Below are 21673 nucleotides of genomic sequence, written 5' to 3'. Positions count from 1 at the left end.
GGCCTTGAGCAAACACCATGGGCCTTGCTCAGGACTCAAAACATCACTGATTTGAGATTCCGGACCTTGGGTTTGTCGATATCATTCCTCATTCATGTGACATCATTCCTCATTCATGTGACATCATTCCTCATTCATGTGATACCATTCCTCATTCATGTGACATCATTCCTCATTCATGTGATACCATTCCTCATTCATGTGACATCATTCCTCATTCATGTGACATCATTCCTCATTCATGTGACATCATTCCTCATTCATGTGATGCCATTCCTCATTCATGTGACATCATTCCTCATTCATGTGACATCATTCCTCATTCATGTGATATCATTCCTCATTCATGTGATGCCATTCCTCATTCATGTGATGCCATTCCTCATTCCAGTTCATTATATTTATGGCATTTAGCAGACGCCTTTATCCAACGCGACTTACAACAAATACATTTGTTTAAGTAAGTGAATCATCTATCCATCAGTCATTAAGAATAAGATAAAGTAATCAATGCTCGGACCAGGGGCCATAGGCACCCATTACAATGAGCCTGTCTCCGATTTCAACCTCCACCAGCCTCCACTGATTCACATAGTCTTCCATTTCCACTTGGAAACTCCAGTCTTATGCTGACAGATACACTACTCAGGAACAGTGGACATGCACAACAGCAGCACCTGACTGAATGCAGCTGTCAATCACAGGCAGCGGAGACACAATGATAACCGGTGGCATTTACTACCCTTTCAGTCTTGCCCTTCTCTCCCTCTTTCTCTCCTTCTTTCTGATCTCTCGAGAGCATGAGAGAGAAAGAGAGAGACAGAAAGAGAGAGAGAGAAAGAGAGAGAGAGAGAGAGGGAGAGAGAAGAGAGAGAGAGAGAGAGAGAGGGAGAGAGAAGAGAGAGAGAGAGAGAGAGAGGGAGAGAGAGAGAAAAGAGAGAGAGAGAGAGAGAGGTAGAGTGAGAGACAGAGAAAGAGAGACATAGAGAGAGAGAAAAGAGAGAGAGAGAGACAGAGGGAGAGAGAGAGAGACACAGAGAGAGAGACAGAGAGAGAGAGAAAAGAGAGAGAGAGGGAGACAGACAGAGAGAGAGAGAGAGAGAGACAGAGAGAGAGAGAGAGAGGGAGAGAAAGAGAGACACACAGAGAGAGAGACAGAGAGAGAGAGAGAGAGGGAGAGAGAGAGAGAGAGAGAGAGAGAGACAGAGCGTGTACGGAGAGCCAGGTCCTCTACGTGTCTCGCAGCACGTTTCCAGGATCATGCTAACGTCATGAGCTCTGTCTGCCATATGCTGGGCCCCTGGGCGGAGCTATTCTCAGCCGGCGAGCTGGGAACACTGGGATCCCGGGATTGGCAATCTGGAATTGGAAAAATCACTTGGCTAACAAGGCAGGAGCTTATGTAAGACAGCCGCGGAGAGGGTGGTGTGTGATCTGAAGGGCGTCCAGGGACACGAGAGAGCACACACACCGACAGATGGAGAGGTTGAGGGATGCCACCCAAAAGACCTTCTATCAAAGGCTTGTCTCATGTTATCTCAGGGGAGCAGCTCCAGTCTCACGGCGCCAGGTGTGACCGCATCACTTTGGCCCCACCGTCACCAGTGAATACTAGTTCTGGGTTGTTTAACCTCATCCCCGGGCTGCCTCGCACAGCGCATATGTGCCTGGAATAATAACGACTCAAACCTGGCCTTAGTGGGAGTGAATTAACTTGTGGGAGTGAATTTATTTGTTATTATTTGATTTCAGTGAATCACATGGCTGTGAGGCGTAGCTCAGAATCAGAAATGTGTGGTGTGCAAGAACGGGGAGGAGGGGGGGGGTATGCGTTTGTCCGTTTTCGACAACCTTTCTATTGGCCTTAATGAAGGCCAGGTTTGATGCGTTGGTCCACCAGACCTTTCTTGCATTTGGGCCTGGGAACGAGACTATGGGTCTTTCTACACAATGAGAACAATCAGTCAAGTGCTCATGTCATTGTAAAAACAGCATAACCGGAAGAATCCAAAACTAATGTGGTATAGCCAATGTGTCAATGTTTGCAAATCCACCCCCAAATGGTCCCTTATCCACCTGGTGTTCTTTCAAGAGCTTTGATAGGGAGGTGGTTTGCATGCTTACGTGAGTCTGTGTATTTTTAGTGTTTGAGAACGGATGACTATATTGTACGCATGTCTCGGGGAGATAGGGTCTGTGCTGTGCAAATGTTTGTGTGTGTGTGTGTGTGTGTGTGTGTGTGTGTATGTGTGTGTGTGTGTGTGTGTGTGTGTATGTGTGTGTGTGTATGTGTGTGTGTGTGTGTGTGTGTGTGTGTGTGTGTGTGTGTGTATGTGTGTGTGTGTGTGTGTGTGTGTGTGTGTGTGTGTGTGTGTGTGTGTGTATGTGTGTGTGTGAGCATATCTCTCTCTCTCTCTCTGCAGGGCTCGGTAACTCTGCTCATCTCTCTCACATCTGCAGCACATCTAAGTAGCCATGAAATGGGATTAACATTTTTCAGCTCCCACAGTCCTTTGTGAATCCTATTTTCTGCAGCTCTCTGTTTAAATAGCTGTGACAAACTGAATTATACATACACACACACATACACACACACCCTCTTCTATCTCTCACTGCATATGGGTCTACCACTTACATCTGTGCTCACGCACGCACACACACACACACACACACACACACACACACACACACACACACACACACACACACACACATTTCTCCGTGCAAAATGGAACCGGCGCCGATGTGTTTTAGCGTCATGTGTCACTTGCTACAGTGACACATCCTTGTGCTGATAAATAAATTAGCATGTTTACTTAACAGCCACCTCGCTTCGCCACCGAAATATGCATATTCACTTGTGTACGAGGTCCAAGTGCTGACGGGATGACATTTAAGGTAACAACTGCTACTATTTCTGAGTGAAACACATTTCCCCACAGAAGTCCTTGTAACAGGGGAACGGATCCCTGTGGGGATTGGTATGATCTGAATATGCAGTAGGTGATTGGTATGATCTGAATATGCAGTAGGTGTCTCGCCTGCAGCGCCGCAAACGAAGGTCTCCCAGAGGTACGATGCTGACCCAAATGTGCCCCAACTTCAATGACAATAGTCTGGCCTTTTGTTTGTGTAGTCTGATCCCGGGGGCGTTCGCTCTCTAGACTGACCTCCCCTACTCTCCGGACACTCTCCAGCCTCCCCTGTTGGCTGGCTGGCTGGCTGGCTGGCTGGTCTGGCTGGCTGGCTGGCTGGCTGGCCTGGGAGCCCCGGGCTGTGCTGTGGCTGTGGTTGCGTCTCGCTGTAGTAGATGACCGTATGACTGCGTGAGTCATCTCTCGACAGGGGAGACGGAAACTAGAGACATGTGTCTGCTTCCCCACAGCACCGGCACCAGACTGCGGGGGTGTGGGAGTTCTGCAGGAGCCTGGAGCTGGGCTCTATTGTCTCGGAGAACGGGGACCCGAGTTGGCAGTGCCTCTGGTGGCCTGCTTCTGTCTGCTACGGTACAGGCTGCTCAAAGGAGCTCAAAGGAGCCGGTGGGGAGAAGCGGGTGTCTGACGGTGAGGAGCGGCCCCGCGGGCAGACTATTTCTGGAGGAATGGTTTTCTTAAGAGGACGATGAAGGATAATAACAAGGATAACGATGAAGGATAATGGGTATAGTAAAGTAGTGGGTGTGTGTGTGTGTTAGTGTGTGTGTGTGTGTGTGTGTATGTGTGCGTGTGTATGTGTATGTGGTGGTTCTCAAGGGCCTTGAGTCAATGGGTGGATTATGAATGGGGGATTAGTCTGTGCGTGCGTGTGTGTGCGTGCGTGCGTGTGTGCGTGCGTGTGTGTGCGTGTGTGATACATTTGTCAATTTGACATAATGTCCGCTATTATATCGTTACTCACCCAGCTCCAGGGCTCCAGTCAGTCACCCAATCATTATGCTCCTTAATTCAAGAAAGATGACACACACACACACACACACACACAACACACACACACACTCTCTCACACACTCTCTCACTGACGCTCACTGGCACTCGATAAACAATCAGCTTGTGATGTCACTCTCTGTCTTGCTCTCAAACAGAAGCCGGGGTTGTGATGGTTCACATAGCCAAGCCATCTGGTCTGCAACATTCTGGGCTCATATACCTCTGAATCACCCTGAACTCCCCTGCCTCCCCATGGTGGAGGTAGAAATCGGAGGGCAGGCTCATTGCAACGCATGGCAGGCATTACAATAAGCCCGTCCTCCGATTTCTACCTCCACTAGCCTCCCCTGCTCCCCATTTAACAGCTCTGGCTGCCTCCACCTCACAGAGAAAGCAGACAGAGCAGAGGTCAGAGGTCAGCACACTGGGGTTTGAATATGAAGAGAAGAGATCTGTCCACTGGCTGGACCGAGGCGGACTACTGAGGTCACAAAGGTCCTCTCACAGCAGTGGAGACAGGGGAGTGAGTCCTTGTAGTGTGTGTGCTTCTGTGAGTGTGCTTCTGTGAGTGTGCTTCTGTGAGTGTGCTTTTTTGAATCACAGCAAAGCACCGTCCACCAGAGACCCCGATGTCAAATGCCTCTTAAGGTTAATTTATGCTTCGTTGATCGACACTGCCGACAACTGACAACACTTCTGAGTGTCGCCACGGGGGTGTCGCCGGGGGGGTGTCGCCGGGGGGGTGTCGTGCACCTCCTGAACTTTTCATATGTCGCTGATGCCGTCATAGAAAGATGATATGTAAAACAGCTTTTACTCCCGTCATTTGTTGTGTACGGTAATAACATCTGCCAGTTAGCTGACGCTTTCATCCAAAGCGCCTTACATCGCAGTGAGTGCACACATTTCAGTATATATGGTCCCAGCGGGAATCAAACCCACAACCTAAGTGTTGTTAGTCCCATGCTCTACCGACTGAGCCACAGAGGACATGAGAATGCCACCCTATTCCTCCATAGGAGAGCACTCCATAGAATACACAAGTAGATTGAACTCTAGGACAACTGTTGTACACTGATACAATGATCTACATTGTATGGGCCCAGTATTTCTAAACTTTTAATCTGGATCAGAATTATTATTTTTTTGCTGTCCAGGATCAGATCGAGCTGGCTGATTTCCCCTGTACTACTCAACATCTGCCAGATAGATCTGATCCCAAATAGCAAAAAATAATCCGGATCATTCTGATCTAGATTAAAAGTTTTGAAATACTGGGCCCTGGTGATTGGGTCCTGATTAATAAGACAAAATGACTAAAGGCCAGATTTAGTTTAATGCTGCTTAGAACAGAGCAGAGAAGTCATTTGCTGATCCCAAAGGGGAATCACTCTGCATGATCAATACATTACAAGGACAAAACAAAACAATGACACAGGACATGATGAAAAAACACAATAAGACATCTGAAAGCAACTAATAGAGATCATTTTTTAAAAAGCAAAAATGTTGTTGTCTATCCTACTGGGGAAAACAAGCAACAACAACATCCATATTACCATCATCATCCATCAATTAATCATTTACACTGATTAAAAAGTCTGATGGCTGTGGGTAAAAACCCCTCTCTGGTGTACCTGGGCATGATGAATCTACTCCTGAACCCTCTCTGGTGTACCTGGGCATGATGAACCCTCTCTGGTGTACCTGGGCATGATGAACCCTCTCTGGTGTACCTGGGCATGATGAACCTACTCCTGAACCCTCTCTGGTGTACCTGGGCATGATGAATCTACTCCTGAACCCTCTCTGGTGTACCTGGGCATGATGAACCTACTCCTGAACCCTCTCTGGTGTACCTGGGCATGATGAACCCTCTCTGGTGTACCTGGGCATGATGAACCTACTCCTGAACCCTCTCTGGTGTACCTGGGCATGATGAACCTACTCCTGAACCCTCTCTGGTGTACCTGGGCATGATGAACCCTCTCTGGTGTACCTGGGCATGATGAACCTCCTCCTGAACCCTCTCTGGTGTACCTGGGCATGATGAACCCTCTCTGGTGTACCTGGGCATGATGAACCTACTCCTGAACCCTCTCTGGTGTACCTGGGCACGATGAACCTACTCCTGAACCCTCTCTGGTGTACCTGGGCACGATGAACCTACTCCTGAACTGCACTGTGTGGTGGCTGTGTGATATTGTCCCCTGATGAGTCTTGGCCTGCAGTTTCTGGATGAACACATCCTGACATTGACAACCAGACTGCAGCTGACTGTAACTTTATGATCTTCTCTTGCCCTCCTTCATGGCCATCCTGGCTGCGTTCCCGTACCAACACACAACGGACTCTGACTTCCAAGTGAATATTTAGTATATTAGTTTATATTTTATATTATATTTAGTATATTCACCTCCACATTTGGCATCGGCTCTCTCTGCGTTGAGAGTGTGGAGAGAGCAGAGGTTTTAGCCTGCCACGTAGAATGGTGATGAGCTATGGGCAAAGTCGACCCTCCACACACTCTCAACAATTAAGATAAATCTCTGGATTCACAGATGAGCCAAAGTCCTCAGGAATGATGAGTTCTGGCTCAGACAATGATGTGTCGTAATTGAGGCAAGATAAATGGAGCAATTTAGAGCAGGCTTTAAGAAAAGTCAGTTAATGTAGTGTGACAGTGTGTGCTCTCACAAGTCAGAGTATTCACTCATGGTCCTGGTTTATGTACTGTGTCAACCAAAGTGAGCGGAAAACATTAGCATTGTGCTTCATAAAAATGTTCTTAATAGTATTTGGGAGTCCTTGAGAGGAAGTGATAATGTAACTTTATTTTCGTAGAGTCTTTGAGAGGACATGATAATGTCACTTTTTTTTCAATTACATCGTACTTTGTTTCTCGGGATATCTTGGATTCTAGCTGGTGTGGTAGCAAGCATTCAATAGTCAATTACTGTTGGATTTAAAATATGAAGATCTAAAATGTTTCAGTACATTTTGGCTTGACATGAATTTCATAAAGTTTCAATATCAAATTGAACATTGAAAAATTTAAGAACTTTTTCAGGGGGGGGATTATGTCACAGTGTTTATTCTCTCTAGAAAGCAAGCACGAGAAAACTTTCCCAGTGACTGCATCCGACGGTTCACAGGGTTGTTGAGAAAAGTGAGTGTCTTCACTACGAATCTATTTCTGCTCCAGTTGTTGCCAAAACTTGTCATGCTTCAAGGGTGAGAGGTGCTCCCAGCATCCTCTGAAGCCCTCTCTGTCAACATCATCAGCTCTTTTCTTCACAGCAAGCACATAATGCCCGCAGCTTACCTATCACATCAATTCTGGGATTAGATGCAGCAGGGAACGGCTTATTCCATCAGCTCCTCTCAGATGGACTCTTTGTGGTGGCACAGAGTGACTTTTCACCATCTTGCAATCTTGCAAAAACATCTTTAACTACAAATATGTCCTTGGGATAAGAAGAACACCAGCTATGGCTGGAGGAACTGTGCTATAGGACGCACGATGAGTTGTGACTTGGGTGAAAGTAGTCGATGGAAGTAGAGGAGTAGTATTATGTCTTAAAGCTCTGGCTGGAGGGGGTGGAGACGTCAGGATGAAAAAGGGACATCTGTTTCTTCTGTCGCGGCGTAAAAACATGTCAATGTGGTCAAAGAAACCATCAGCTAACTTACGTGATGGACTGGGACCTGTGAGACTGACAGGAAGGTCACACAAGGTCACACAAGGTCACACAGTCCATACTGTGTCTATCTCTGGTCCTCTGTGGCTCAGTTGGTAGAGCATGGTGCCAACAACGCTTAGGTTGTGTGTTAGATTCCTGCTGGGACCATATATACTGAAAAATGTATGCACTCGTACTGCACAAGCCACTTTGGATAAAAGTGTTAGCTAAATGGCCTATGTATTATATATATATATATATATATATCTCCACTTACAGCTACACCAATAATCCCTTCTCCAAGGGCTATTACCAACAGATGCATTACCACTATGGATGGTCAAAGCATTAAACCATCCAAAGATAAGACCATCAATGTGTATTAGCCATTAAGTCATTAAAACCTGCCGTTAAGATCAGGGGGCTCCATTTCTCTAACAATGCGTGGGTGCAGTACAGTTCTCCTTGGAACTGATGCCTGCTGGCATTACTGTGTGTGTGTGTGTGTGTGTGTTCCAGACTTGTTTTGGGGGGGTAATCTATTCTGGGAGCCACTGTGCATTGACTGCTAATGTCCACCTAGGCCGCGCTGTGAGAAGGCTGCTCATTACTACAAACCGACTCCTGGTCGGGATTAGAGAGGGAGAAGGGCGATGGAACGACCCACAGTTGATAAGGGGGACTGGGGGGGAGAGGAGGGGGGCGAGGAGGGGGGTGGAGGAGGGGGGGAGAGGAGGGGGGGAGAGGAAGGGGGCGAGGAGGGGGGTGTGCCTCTCTTCTAAGAAAAGAAACCGTTTGAACTGCGCTGATCCCTATCATCTCTAGGCTTCTCTAACCTGCGTTTAGATCGGGCTTGTGACAGAGGCACCGCTCCGAGGTGAAGGCAGCGGAGGTGGGTGTAGGGGGGAGGGGGGAGGGGAAGGGAAGGGGGGAGGGAGGAGCGCAGAGTAAACTGCAGTGCTGCTGAGCAGGAAGCTCCGCATGGGGCCGCTGGGTACTTATGTAACTGGTCCAGATGCAGCCCGTCGTACCTCCATGGCAGATCGGGATTGGCCAGCAGGGCTGCAGGGATCAAAAGGGGCCTTTGATTTTCTCAGGGAAAACATTGACGGGGCCGTGAGCACGGGGGAGGACAGGGAGGAGTAGCCGCGGCCGCCACAAGAGAGTGCTCTTCCGGTCAACGATCAAACACTCTGAATATGCACACTGTAGGGCTGCGGCCCCAGCGGGAGGGAAGAAACCCCTGTTTAAGTAGGTCATCGCCTGATGATGTGCATCTCACAGCTTGCTGCTTGGTAACGTCCCACGGGTGTCCACGGAATTAGGAAAAAACAGCTTTTAGCTACTGTGCTCCTCAGACTTGGAAGGATCTGCAGGGGAGACTGGGGTTGGAGCATTCGCTCTCCCACACAGTCATTTAAAGACCTTGGATGGGGACCAACTCACAGAGGCATGCTCTCGTTTTGATTAATTACAGTGTGTGTTTTGCGTTTTATTGTGTTGTGTATTTAATGTGTTGTTTTGTAATGATGTATTTATATTGTGGTCAGGGTTCATCTGCAAAAGAGCCCTTGGTCTCAATGGGTTTTCCCTGGATAAATAAATGCTAAGTAAAAATAAATAAATATGGTTTCAACATCATTATGATGCCATGAACATTGTCAAACATGGGGAAATGAATACATTACCATTGCCCTAATTCCACAAAATGTTCATTTTCAGTGAACTGCCTACAAAACAGACGTTCTACCGCCTTTACCACAGAATCCATTCTGTTACTTACAGATTATGACTAGAATGAACAAGCACACGCATGGGTGTGCTCACACGCACGCACGCACGCACGCACGCACACACGCACGCACGCACGCACGCACGCACGCACGCACGCACATACACACAGGTGCACTCCTAAACCCCCAAAAACAATTACCGGTCCACATTTGCCACACCTGCCTGTCAGAAGCATCTCCACCTCAGAAGCATCTCCACCTCAACCTCAACTGAGACACAACCTGTCCCCAGTTGATGAAGGACACACACACACACACACACACACACACACACACACACACACACACACACACACACACACACACACACACACACACACCCACACACACAATGTATAGTAATGCTGTCGCTGTCCCGACAGTACGGTACATTTTGATGGACCACAGTGTCCTTGTTGCCTCACCTCCCAGCTCCCCCACCAGAATAAATCAGCCGCCTGCCTCGCCCCTTTCTCAGATCACAGAGATGAACTCAGATGGCAAATCTATAGTCCACACCCAGAAGGCACCCTGGGAGACTGGAGGACTCGCCGTTGAAACCTGCCGCTGCATACACTTCACACAGAGGAGAGGACTGATTGATCATCATTGATTGGTTTGGATTAACTTCCAAAAACATGTACTGGGACACATCTGATTTCTGAACCAGAGCAGCTGCAGCAGAGCCTGTAGTCCTGCCAGACCTTCTTTCCTAAGGCGTCTCCAGGCCTCCATCTCACCCACTTCCTTTCCCCATTCCCCATGTCCCGGAGATGATTGTGTACCCAAATGCTTATATTTATGGTATGGTATGAGTTTTGTTAATGTGTTTGGTTTTATACTGTGTATAGTGTGTTAAAATGCACTGTAAAACAAATTAAACTTAACTTGAAACTTCAACTCAGCATACCTCCTTAATTCTCTCTCTCTCCCTCTCTCTCTCTAGCTCTCTCTCTGTCTCTCTAGCTCTCTCTCTCTCTCTCTCTCTCTCTCTCTCTCTGTCTCTCTCTCTCTCTCTCTCTCTCTCTCTCTCTCTCTAGCTCTCTCTCTCTCTCTCTCTCTCTCTAGCTCTCTCTCTGTCTCTCTAGCTCTCTCTCTCTCTCTCTCTCTCTCTCTAGCTCTCTCTCTGTCTCTCTAGCTCTCTCTCTCTCTCTCTCTCTCTCTCTCTCTCTCTCTCTCTCTCTCTCTCTCTCTCTCTCTCGTCTCTCGTAGCTACGGTGTTATAATACCGAAGTAGATTTTTGTTTTTGTATGCAACGTATGTACTCGGTATGTACCTCTCCTTCCACCTCTTCTTCATCATCATCCACCTCTTCCTCTTCCTCTCTGCTGTCAGCAAGATGGTGAGCTGCATAGCTGATTGTTCCCCTATGCCTCCCAGCACTAATTAAATAGAGTTCAACTGGCTTATGTTGTTTAATTAAAAAAGCAGAACCGTAAGGTGTTAATGCAGGGGGGTGGCAGATCAGCTGTACAGAGAGAGAGAGAGAGAGAGAGAAATTAAGAAGGGAATAGGGTAGAGAAAGAAACACAGAGAGAGAGAGAGAGAGAGAGAGAGAGAGAGAGAGAGAGAGAGAGAGAGAGCAGGGAGGGGAGGGGGTAGGGTTGTGAGAAATGGAGGGAGGGGTAGAGAGAGAGAGAGAGAGAGAGAGAGAGAGAGAGAAATTAAGAAGGGAATAGGGTAGAGAAAGAAACAGAGAGAGAGAGAGAGAGAGAGAGAGAGAGAGAAAATAAGTATAGGGTAGAGAAAGAACAAGACAGAGAGATAGAGGGAAAGGGACGTATGTTGAGATGAGGTTGGACTCCAGAGATCATCTCTATCTCACCTTAGTGAGCAGCGCCCGCCGCGGCTGTGGCGGCGGTATGGATTAGCGTGCAGGAGGCAGCGTTGTGCCTCCAGTTGATTTGATTGAAAGGGTCGTAGGTCAGCAGAGGCAGTTTCGGCGCCGCTCTACAAACACCCGCGGGGAATACAGATTGATTCCGCAATTATCCCATACCGCTCCTTCCAGCTTCCTTTCTTACACAGTGCTAAGGAATCTGCTACTGGAGCGCTGTGTGTTTCAGACCTAGCCTGCGTACACAGCCTGACGATCACCGTTGGAGTCTGCTGCCACCGCGGAGGCATCAAAGCTCTCACCTTTTGCCTTTGTCTTCTTTGACTTCTGCCTCGTTCACGGCGTCATCGTACGATCACACCTCAGGGGTCTCTGAGCGCGTTGACAGTGGATAGAGGGACCCGTGACTCAGGGTGTCGTGCTCTGCTGATATAGACAACGACTACAGTTGGTAGCGTACTGCGGGTGTCTCTCTCTCTCAGCCTCTCCCAGCCTCTCCGCCTCTCCCAGCCTCTCAGCCTCTCCCAGCCTCTCAGTCTCTCAGCCTCTCCCAGCCTCTCAGTCTCTCAGCCTCTCCCAGCATGTCAGTCTCTCTCTCAGCCTCTCAGTCTCCCAGCCCCTCAGCCTCTCCCAGCCTCTCAGCCTCCCAGCCTCTCAGCCTCCCAGCTTTTCATCCTCACAGCCTCTCAGCCTCCCAGCTTTCTCAGCCTCTCAGCCTCCCAGCCTCTCAGCCTCTCATCCTCCCAGCCTCTCAGCTTTCTCAGCCTCTTAGCCTGTCATCCTCTCATCCTCTCATCCTCTCAGCCTCTCGGTCCTCTGTGTATCATGGTTAAGAGCACTAACACTCCATTAAAGCTGTAAAACACAGACGGTCTTCTCCCCTGCTGTCTCACTATCCACTGTACATTAAAAAGATATACCTCACCGGGGGTCGGATGATGTCATACTGTACGCCGAGGAGGCGCTCCGCAGCGCGCTGTTCGTGAGCTCCCAGGGGAAACTGGGAATCTCCGAAATGTCCGACTTGGAAACTCATGCAAAGATGATACCCGAGTTTCCCCCGCGCGGACGGAGAGGGTATACGAATGAACCAAAGAGGGTATAGGAATGAACCAAAGAGGGTATACAAATGAACCAAAGAGGGTATACAAATGAACCAAAGAGGGTATAGGAATGAACCAAAGAGGGTATACAAATGAACCAAAGAGGGTATACAAATGAACCAAAGACGGTATATGAATGAACCAAAGAGGGTATATGAATGAACCAAAGAGGGTATACAAATGAACCAAAGAGGGTATACAAATGAACCAAAGAGGGTATACAAATGAACCAAAGAGGGTATACAAATGAACCAAAGAGGGTATAGGAATGAACCAAAGAGGGTATATGAATGAACCAAAGAGGGTATACAAATGAACCAAAGAGGGTATAGGAATGAACCAAAGAGGGTATATGAATGAACCAAAGACGGTATATGAATGAAGCAAAAGGTCTATGCAACAAACAAAATAAAACCACATTAATTATGAGTTTCCGAGATTACATGAATGCTGCATTACACCATGAGAAGGGGAGGGGGACGGGGGACAGGGGACGGGGGACGGGGGCGAGGAGGGGGGGGTGACTGATTAGAGCTCACTTGGCTCGTCTGGAATCAGGATAAGGAGGTCCTTAAGACTAGTCCCCTCACAGGCAGAGATCTAAGAGATTGATGATTAAGAGGATGGATTAAGTCGGACTAGAGACTGATAAGGGTAGAGTTGTTTTGTAACGTTGTGTAACTGTTGCCCATGGAGACAGTATGTGTCCAATGCAAGTGAACTAATGAGCATGTATATATATATATATATATAGGACCATGCTGTGCATTCATGCTGACGCACCGCGTCTGCAACTGTTTGTGTTAGATGCATTCATGGCTGCAGCCTGCATCCCTGTGTGCTGTCCAGTAGATTAAAGCTCAACTGAGTGACTGGGACATCAGCCAGATGCTCATCAGCCAGGGGTGGGTCATCTTGGGGTTGACGGGGGCAGTTCATGCCCCAAATTCATCCACTTCTGATGTGACAACGTGGTCCTGCTGTGTTCATTGACTTGCACAGATATGGTGCCCAAGGCTGAAAGGCATATGGCTAAGGCTCTGGGGGTCCTTAGCCTGGGTCACTAACCGACAAAGTTGTATAATCCTCACCGCTAATCTGATGCTAAAACGGGTATTTACAATGTTTACAGCTTGATACTGGCAGCGTTGTTGTTTCTTCTCCGATTAAGGGGCCGCTCTCAGCGACGGCAAAGGCTTCCCTATGCAGCGTTTCTACAAAGCAAAGTCAAGCTTTATTAAAGCGCTTGTGTTTACAGACAGCACTTTGGTGCTGCACACGTCAGCGCTTGCATAAACACGGATGTGTTGTTTACATGTGTGGTGACTTCGGCAAGTTGTTTGTGTGAGACCAGCGTGCTGCAAAGTGCCTCCTCAGAAGGCCATGGGCAGCGCAGGGTCATGAGGCTGCAGATCGTGGCGGTGCTTCTGCGCTCCTCACCCTGGGGACCTGATGCTGCTCTATGAAAGCTATGCACGCAAGTGTACCTGCACGCACACACACACAAACACAAGCACGCACACACACGCATGCATGCACACCCCCACACACACGCACAAATACACAAGCACGCACACACATACATGCACGCACACACAAACACATGCACGCACACACAAACACACGCACACACACACACACACATACACAAGCACGCACACGCATGCGTGCACACACATACACAAACACACACGCACATGTACGCACGCACCCACACACACAAAAACTAATTAGTGTTTTTCTGCAAAGCCTCCTTCTAAAATATGGCACAAGAACAGTAGCCACATCAGCACCTCCACCCTGACGCAGTGTCTAGGTGGAACGTTGCAGACTGGAGGACTCAGTAAAGTGCAGGCTGACTAAAGCGCTCTCACTCAAGGGCTCTCCTGCTATCCATCTCTCCATTTAACGGGGTTTTAATGCTTCTTTTCAGTCCGAGCCTTCTCTCACTGAAACTAATGGACTGTGAGAGGGAGAGAGAGAGAGAGAGAGAGAGAGAGAGGGAGAGAGAGAGATAGGGAGAGAGAGAGAGAGGGAAAGAGAGAGAGAGAGAGGGAGAGAGAGAGATAGGGAGAGAGAGAGAGAGAGAGGGAGAGAGAGAGATAGGGAGAGAGAGAGAGAGAGAGAGAGCGAGGGGAGAGAGAGAGAGAGAGAGGGAGAGATAGGGAGAGAGAGAGAGAGAGAGAGAGAGAGAGAGAGCGAGGGGAGAGAGAGAGAGAGAGAGAGAGAGAGAGAGAGAGAGATAGGGAGAGAGAGCGAGGGGAGAGAGGGAGACAGAGAGAGAGAGAGAGAGAGAGAGAGAGAGAGCGAGGGGAGAGAGAGAGAGAGAGAGAGAGAGAGAGAGATGAAGATAGCGAAAGAGAAAGAACAGAGACAGAGAAAGAAAGCTTATTGGTTTGTCCTGTCCTCACTGGCGTCACGCTTTGATGCAGCGTCTGGCTGTCCGCCTTCAGAGCCCCGTGCTGTTACTTGCCTATCTAACACGCTCACGGGAGGCTGGTGGAGGTAGAAGAGAATCGGAGGACGGGCTCATTGGTAATGCCGTGGAACACACGGTGCCTGACACCGTTCCTCATCCCGTTCCGTGCATTACAATGAGCCCGTCGTCCGATCTCTACCTCCACCACCTCCCCTGCTCTTGATATCTCTCACCGTCTCCTTTTATGGGCATAGCTCCTCTTTTTCTCACCTCACTTCCTGTCTCTTTTCTCCACTCCACTCTTCCATTGTTACTATTCCGATGATGTCATTCTCTGCGTTACTACTACTGAGAGTGTGTGTCGTCCTTAATGCCAGCCTGAGGTGTTTTCTTCTGAGCCGTATACATGCTCGCGCCGCTGAGCGTGAAATGTTCTTCCTGATTCCTTACTGAATTACCATACAATGCTCCAGTGGCAGTTTAAACACACACAGACATAACATACGGTACTGTACTGTACACACTCCAAAGCACTGATATGAACAAACACTACATAAATTCCATAGGTGTATGCTTGAGCAAATAGTGCTTGTGTGTGTGTGTGTGTGTGTGTGTGTGCGTGCGCGTGTGTGTGTGAGACGGTGTGTGCGTGTGCATTTGTGTGTGTGTGTGTGTGTGTGTGTGTGTGTGTGCGTATTTTTGTGTGTGTGTGTGTGAGAGCCAGACAGACGTGAGGGTGTGTCTCATTAGAGTACAGAAACAACACAGCACTAGAGACTGCTGAATCAATAAGGCCCGGCCTACCAAATGGACCTAATGCTGTTAACACCCTAATGCACGGCTGCAGCTTCTGAGGTACCTCTCAGCTTCATTTCAGTTAACTGTGTAGTGGACAGGGCAAGGCCTGTTCATTGATCTGTTTATGCCGTAGAACAGGCGCAGAATGCTCTTAAATGTCATCAGCCGTTCTGGTCTTGCCTTTGCATTGTGTTTTGAATCCATATAATATGAACGCACGTTACACTGCACGTGTATTTCCTGCATTTGCCCTCACAGACTTTCAGACGTTTTCTTCACAGATTACGGGCTCCGATTTCAACGTGCCAAAATTGGTCAAATGTGAGCAAAGTCGGCCATCTTTACCTTAATTAAGTTTCTAACAGACGAGTTTTGAATGCTGCGTCTGGCGTTTCCATATGCAAATGCGTTTTCAGACTTCACTACTTTGTTACATTGTTAAAGACAAGCTACAATAAAAGAGTCCTACTGTAGAGTTGGTATTCTTCATACGCTCGGCACTATTTTGCTCCGGCAAATTGGGGCGCCGATTATGTCTTGTTCTGTCAGAGCAATGAGTCATTCCCGACAAGGCAACAACATCAGGAAGTGGAGAGGAGGTAGAAAAGACTTTGTACGGGGGGAGTAATTATCACTGACCTCACGGCCTGGCTGCCTCGGAGGGCACTGCCAGCTTCATTTGGCATTTCTCACTTAATTGGTGCACAGAATGGAGAGCTGCAGAAAAAGAGAGAAAGAGAGAGAGGGAGAGAGGGGGAGAAATGAGAGAAAGAGAGAGAGAGGGGACGGGGGGGGGGGCATTGCACATACTGTACTGGGTGCAAGGGGGGAGACTGTGAACAGGGGGAGTGAGGGGGGAGGAGGGAAAGGAGAGGGAAGAGGGAATGGGAAAGGATGCAAGGTCTTAAAGAGGGATTCAGGGTAAAAGAGACGGGGAGTGTAGAGGGAGGAGGAGAAGGGTGAAATGGTGTGAAGGTAATGGAGGGGACCCTTGTGTGTCAGATGTGAGATGCCATGCTCAGCCCACTGTAAAACAACCCCACTATCCTCCATTATCCCTATACCATGCATGTTGGGCCTGACGTGGGAGACAGAAATAGCCCTCGTAAAGAGGATGGATGGGAGGCCTGCGAAAAAAGGACCAGGGGGAGCACTTCAACTCCTTTTCAAGAAAAGGTGTGCGTACAGCACTGTACAAGGCAGACATTTTGAGAGCTGCAGTGCGACTGATGCCCCTCAGATGTCTTCTGGTTGTTTGGCTGCCTCATGAAACATTCAGCCTGTTTCCTGGGTTGCAAAGAGGAGAAGAGTGCCTCTGAGGCGCGTGCCGCGGCTGACCCACCAGAGAGCACGACTACAGTAGCTGGCGTAGTTAGCGTAGCTACCGTACCGCAGCTGCCACTGTTGAGGAATGATCAAAGTTGTCTAAATGACTCACCTCCCGATCCACCAGGCTAATGGATGCCTCTTGGGATCTCTGAGAGCTGCAGCACAGAAGGCATACAATTGCGGGCCAGATCTGGTCTAACCCTCGGAAACGGCAAGTATTATATGGGCCAGACCTGCATGAGAGTTGACAATTTGCTGTGGGCCAGCTCTGGTAAGAGGAATGTGGCCCTGAGACGTTCCTGTAGCTACTGGGCCATCTTTGGTCTGAGTGCGGTTGGGACCTGGGGCCACATCCACATGCTTGCCAAGGTCTGGCCTTTTCATGCCAAAGATAAGGCTCAAGAATAGGAGCCAGAGCCAGCCCACTTCTGGCCCGGGGAACAAAGTTGCACCTGGGCCACATCTGGACACTGGTAGAAAACAGACGTGGGCCAAATGACGAAGCTGACAGGGTATACTGAATCCTCACATACCGGCCATATGTGGAGAGGGCCCACATTCATGACCTTGCTACGGAGTTCTTAACAGCTGAGAAGGTTGTGCTACAGTCACTTAACTGATAATAGCTGTTGAAATGCATTACACAACCTGTCCGTCCTTACAAGCAGCACACTGAATGACCAGGCGCTAATCAAATGACAATTCTACTACTGAGTGCCAGACTTGCATCAGTGATCGGCGAGCCAAAGACAATAAGATTATGGGCTTCCTCCTAACTCAATTCAGACAGACGGACAAGCCTGTGCAGTGCACACACTGAAGGGCGTGAAGAGAAAACAAACAAACTCTATTACGATAATAATAATACTTGTGCTGTCAGATTATACCCCTGTGATAGACCACGGTACAAGGGCTGACGTGGGAGAGTGGTGTGAATGGAGGGAGAGAACAGACTGGAAGCAGGGGAGGCTGGTGGAGGTAGAAATGAGGAGACGGGCTCATTGTAATGCATGGAATGGACGTCCTCCGATTTCTACCTCCACCAGCCTCCACTGACTGGAAGGTATCAGGCTCCTGCTCAGGGAGCAGTCAGTCGGTGCTGTGAATACTGAGCGTGTGTCACTCATAGGAGAGATAGAGAGAGAGAGAGAGAGAGAGACATAGAGAGAGAGAGAGAGAGAGAGAGAGACACACACACACACACAGAGAGACAGAGAGAGAGAGAGAGACATAGAGAGAGATAGAGAGAGAGAGAGACATAGAGATAGAGAGAGAGACAGAGAGAGAGAAAGACAGAGAGAGAGAGAGAGAGAGAGAGAGAGAGAGACACACACAGAGAGACAGAGAGAGAGAGAGAGAGACATAGAGAGAGAGAGAGAGAGAGAGAGATAGAGATAGAGAGAGAGAGAGACATAGAGAGAGAGAGAGAGAGAGAGAGAGACATAGAGAGAGAGAGAGAGAGAGAGAGAGACAGAGAGAGATAACAAGGTCCTTGGATCAAGACCGGGGCATGATGAAGAGGTAGAAGGGTTACCAGGGCTACGACAGGACAACCTATTGTGATCATCCACACCCACACTGGCACTCAACACATCACACCTGACCATCAACGTCAATTTTCTTTCCTTTGTCCCAACACACCACCTAAGTATAACGTCAGAGTAACGTCAGTGTCACACGTTCAGGAAATGCTAGTGAGCCACCTGTCCATCACCACCCAGGACATGTGTCACTTGCTGCGGAGTGTGACTAACCTTGAGCAGCCAGAGCGTAATGGAGGTTGACTGTGAATGATGAACGGCGAGGCCCGCCTCATTATCGTCTCCCTCTGACAGCCTGCTGTGGCCGTCTGAAAGGGCCTGCTTGTTTTTTCTGCTCTTGCTTTCATTTCCTAACTGCAAAGCCACGAGCCCAGCGGTGCCCTCATTAGACTAGCTTATTGCGTTAATTCAGCCCAAGATAACGCAGTGTGCTGGAATTCTTCCAAATAATCCCCTCATTTGTATTTTGCTGTATGCAGGAAAGCGGCCAGGCAGATTTGACCAGAGGAAAAGCCGTCAGCTTACAGGGAGAATGCAGCATGGCCAAACAGCTGTGTGTGGGTGGGAGTGTTAGATTCAGATTGATTTGAGAGGGTGGAAGATTCGGAGGGATTTGACGGCATCTCTGATTAGGGTTTGAACTTTATTTGAGCAGGGCTTGTCTACTTTAAGAGAGTCTTGTGTACAACAGAGGAGGTAGAAATCGGAAGACGGGCTCCATTGTAATGCAGAGAATGGAATGTGGAATGGTATGCTATTACTTGCCAATCTAACCTGTTCAGGGGAGGCTGGTGGAGGTAAAACTAAAAACGGAGGACGGGCTCATTGTAATGCATGGAACACGAGTGTTTGATACCATGCTCCGTTCCATGCATTACAATGAGCCGTCCTCCGATTTCTACCTCCACCAGCCTCCCTTGATGTACAGTACAAGCATAGAGGACATTTCACAGCAAGCTGTTCCTGTCTTTCATCAACCATCGCACGAGTCTGGCCCCGTGATGTCACAGTTCTGGAGGAGATAGTGGACACCATTTCCTCTCGCTGTCAGGATTCATATTTATGTATTTTCTCTCTAATTAGCAGTGTTTTAATATTTTCAAACGCCTGTTTTTCCCCCCACTGGTTTCTGTCACCCATGACTGCAGATCAAAGCCATTTTGAGGACATGTACGATTACGATGTCGCGTTGCTGATTCAGAAATAGAACGTTGAAACCTGTGACATACAGTACCAGTCAAAATTTTGGACACAAACTTGCCACGAGTGTGCAAAGCTGTCATCAAAGCAAAAGGTGGCTACGTTGAAGAATCTAAAATATAAAACATATTCTGGTTTGTTTAACACTTTTTTTTGTTTACTACATAATTCCATATGTGTTCCTTCATAGTTTTGACGTCTTCAGTATTAATCTACAATGTAGAAAATAATAAAAATAAAGAAAAACCATTGAATGAGAAGGTGTGTCCAAACTTTTGACTGGTACTGACCACACATGGCAGTTGACCACACCTTAGTGGACTTCACTAGACCAGGACATTCCTTACATTCTCATGACCACCTCACATGAGACTGCTAACAACATTTAGTCTTTAGCCTAATTAAGGGTTACGGTTAGGGTTAGTAAATTACTTCATCATGTACAAATTAAGTTAAAAAAAAGCCATTCCAAGTCCCATTCCAGTGACAGCAAACGCATATTTCCCGTTACATACCCAACACTCTTTACAACTAAACGCGGTTTGTACTGCAGTGAATATCAATGTTGAGAAATTACCAAAGGCATAAGAGAGTTAAAACTCCACAATGTTGTGGTGCGCAAGGCACAATCACAATGCACAAGCCGCCATGCCACTTCAGGACCACGGACAGCACCGTGGCATAGCTGTCCCTCCAGCGCCCACGGACGCCGTATAGCCTGGGAACGACGAAGCCAGCGGACACGCTGGGCGTGGAAACCATGAATCCGAAACCTAACCCAGACCGTAACATTTAACCATAACCAAATCTTATTAACCAATTCGGAAATTCAACATCAGTTTGCAGGCCCCGCGTATTCCCTAGTCTCTCCCGTGTATAAATCACACCTGACAGAACCATGGACAGCTCCTAAGTTAGGAGACAGTGGAGCAACTTAGCTACTGGGCAACCATGCCATCTTTAGAAATTAGATAACACCAGTCTACTCAGCATTGTAGGCAAACTTTGGCAAGGGGAGTATCCATTACTTGTCATGGGAAAACTGATCCAAATGAAGCTGCCACCTTTTTATCATTTCACCGTTACATTCAATTCGGAATGTAAAAGTAAGCAAAACACTGTACATACATATACAGCCTACAGCCAGATGAGCAAGAAATCACACTCACTCTCTATAGCTTAGGCTAATATGCTATAGGCTAGTACTTGTTTCCTATGCCGGTGGCACTTACCTGAGGCTGCTTGCATCCAGCCGCAAATCTTGTAGACGGTGGCCGTGCTCAGGACAAAGAAGAGGGCGAAGCAGGCCATACAAGACATAACCAGCATCATGGACATCCCGACCAGGAAGGATGCGGCCTTGAACGCGCTGGAGGGGATGGCAGCGAACTCGGTGAAGGTCCCCTGACAGTCCGGCTCTCTCGCTATTCCGTATTCTCCGATGCAGTAGTGATAGAGGCCGAAGTAGCCGGCCTGTGGTGTATCAACACCATCTCCGATCCAGTAGGGCTGGCTGAAGATCACCACGTTGACGATGGCGAACAGTATAGTGAAAATGGCCCAGAGGAGTCCAATAGCCCGAGAGTTCCGGACATAATTAGCCTGGTACAATTTAGCATCCTCCGAAGTCGGCAACATAGATGCGGGAGTTCCGGGTATCATTTTACAGTGTGTGTAGCCTATCCTGTGCTCTTATGGTGCAGAAATGAGGTCGCGTTTCAACAAATGACTAATTACTAACATGCAATATGCCTACGAGAGCCAAAATATTCTCCAAAGGAAAAAGCACTGAATCACGGGCAACATCTGTCGAGCGCATTCAACACATGACGTCGCATCCCGATGCCAGTGCAGACACTGGATACCCAAAGCAGAAAGCTTGCACTCAGATTTAACTGATAACTAGATTCATGAACTATGTGAGAAATACTTCCCTCCCACCCCGTTCGTATGGCTGTCTAGCCGTCTGACAGACACATTGCTGCTGGCACGTCACTCGCCAATGTCCCCGGAATACCTTGAAAAAACACGGACAATCTCAAATAGTCACTCGGATACAACGCA

General features: G+C 48.2%; 1 protein-coding gene across 1 annotated transcript in view; it reads right to left on the bottom strand.

Annotated features, from left to right (window-relative positions):
• LOC310801610 (LHFPL tetraspan subfamily member 3 protein-like) overlaps positions 1 to 21271 on the bottom strand; it is a gene marked incomplete at both ends in the record, with an annotated part of 24719 nt that extends 3448 nt beyond the window's left edge. Inside the window, one exon of the mRNA XM_083665676.1 lies at positions 20842 to 21271. Coding sequence (XP_083521802.1) covers positions 20842 to 21271 — 430 coding nt within the window. The remainder of the gene's footprint in view (positions 1 to 20841) is intronic.
• Positions 21272 to 21673: the final 402 nt, after the last annotated feature.

Source organism: Argentina silus, assembly GCF_951799395.1.
Source record: "Argentina silus genome assembly, chromosome: 3".
NCBI lineage: Eukaryota > Metazoa > Chordata > Actinopteri > Argentiniformes > Argentinidae > Argentina > Argentina silus.
The sequence above is the reverse complement of the archived record's forward strand: the minus strand, read 5'-3'. Positions and strand labels throughout refer to the sequence as shown.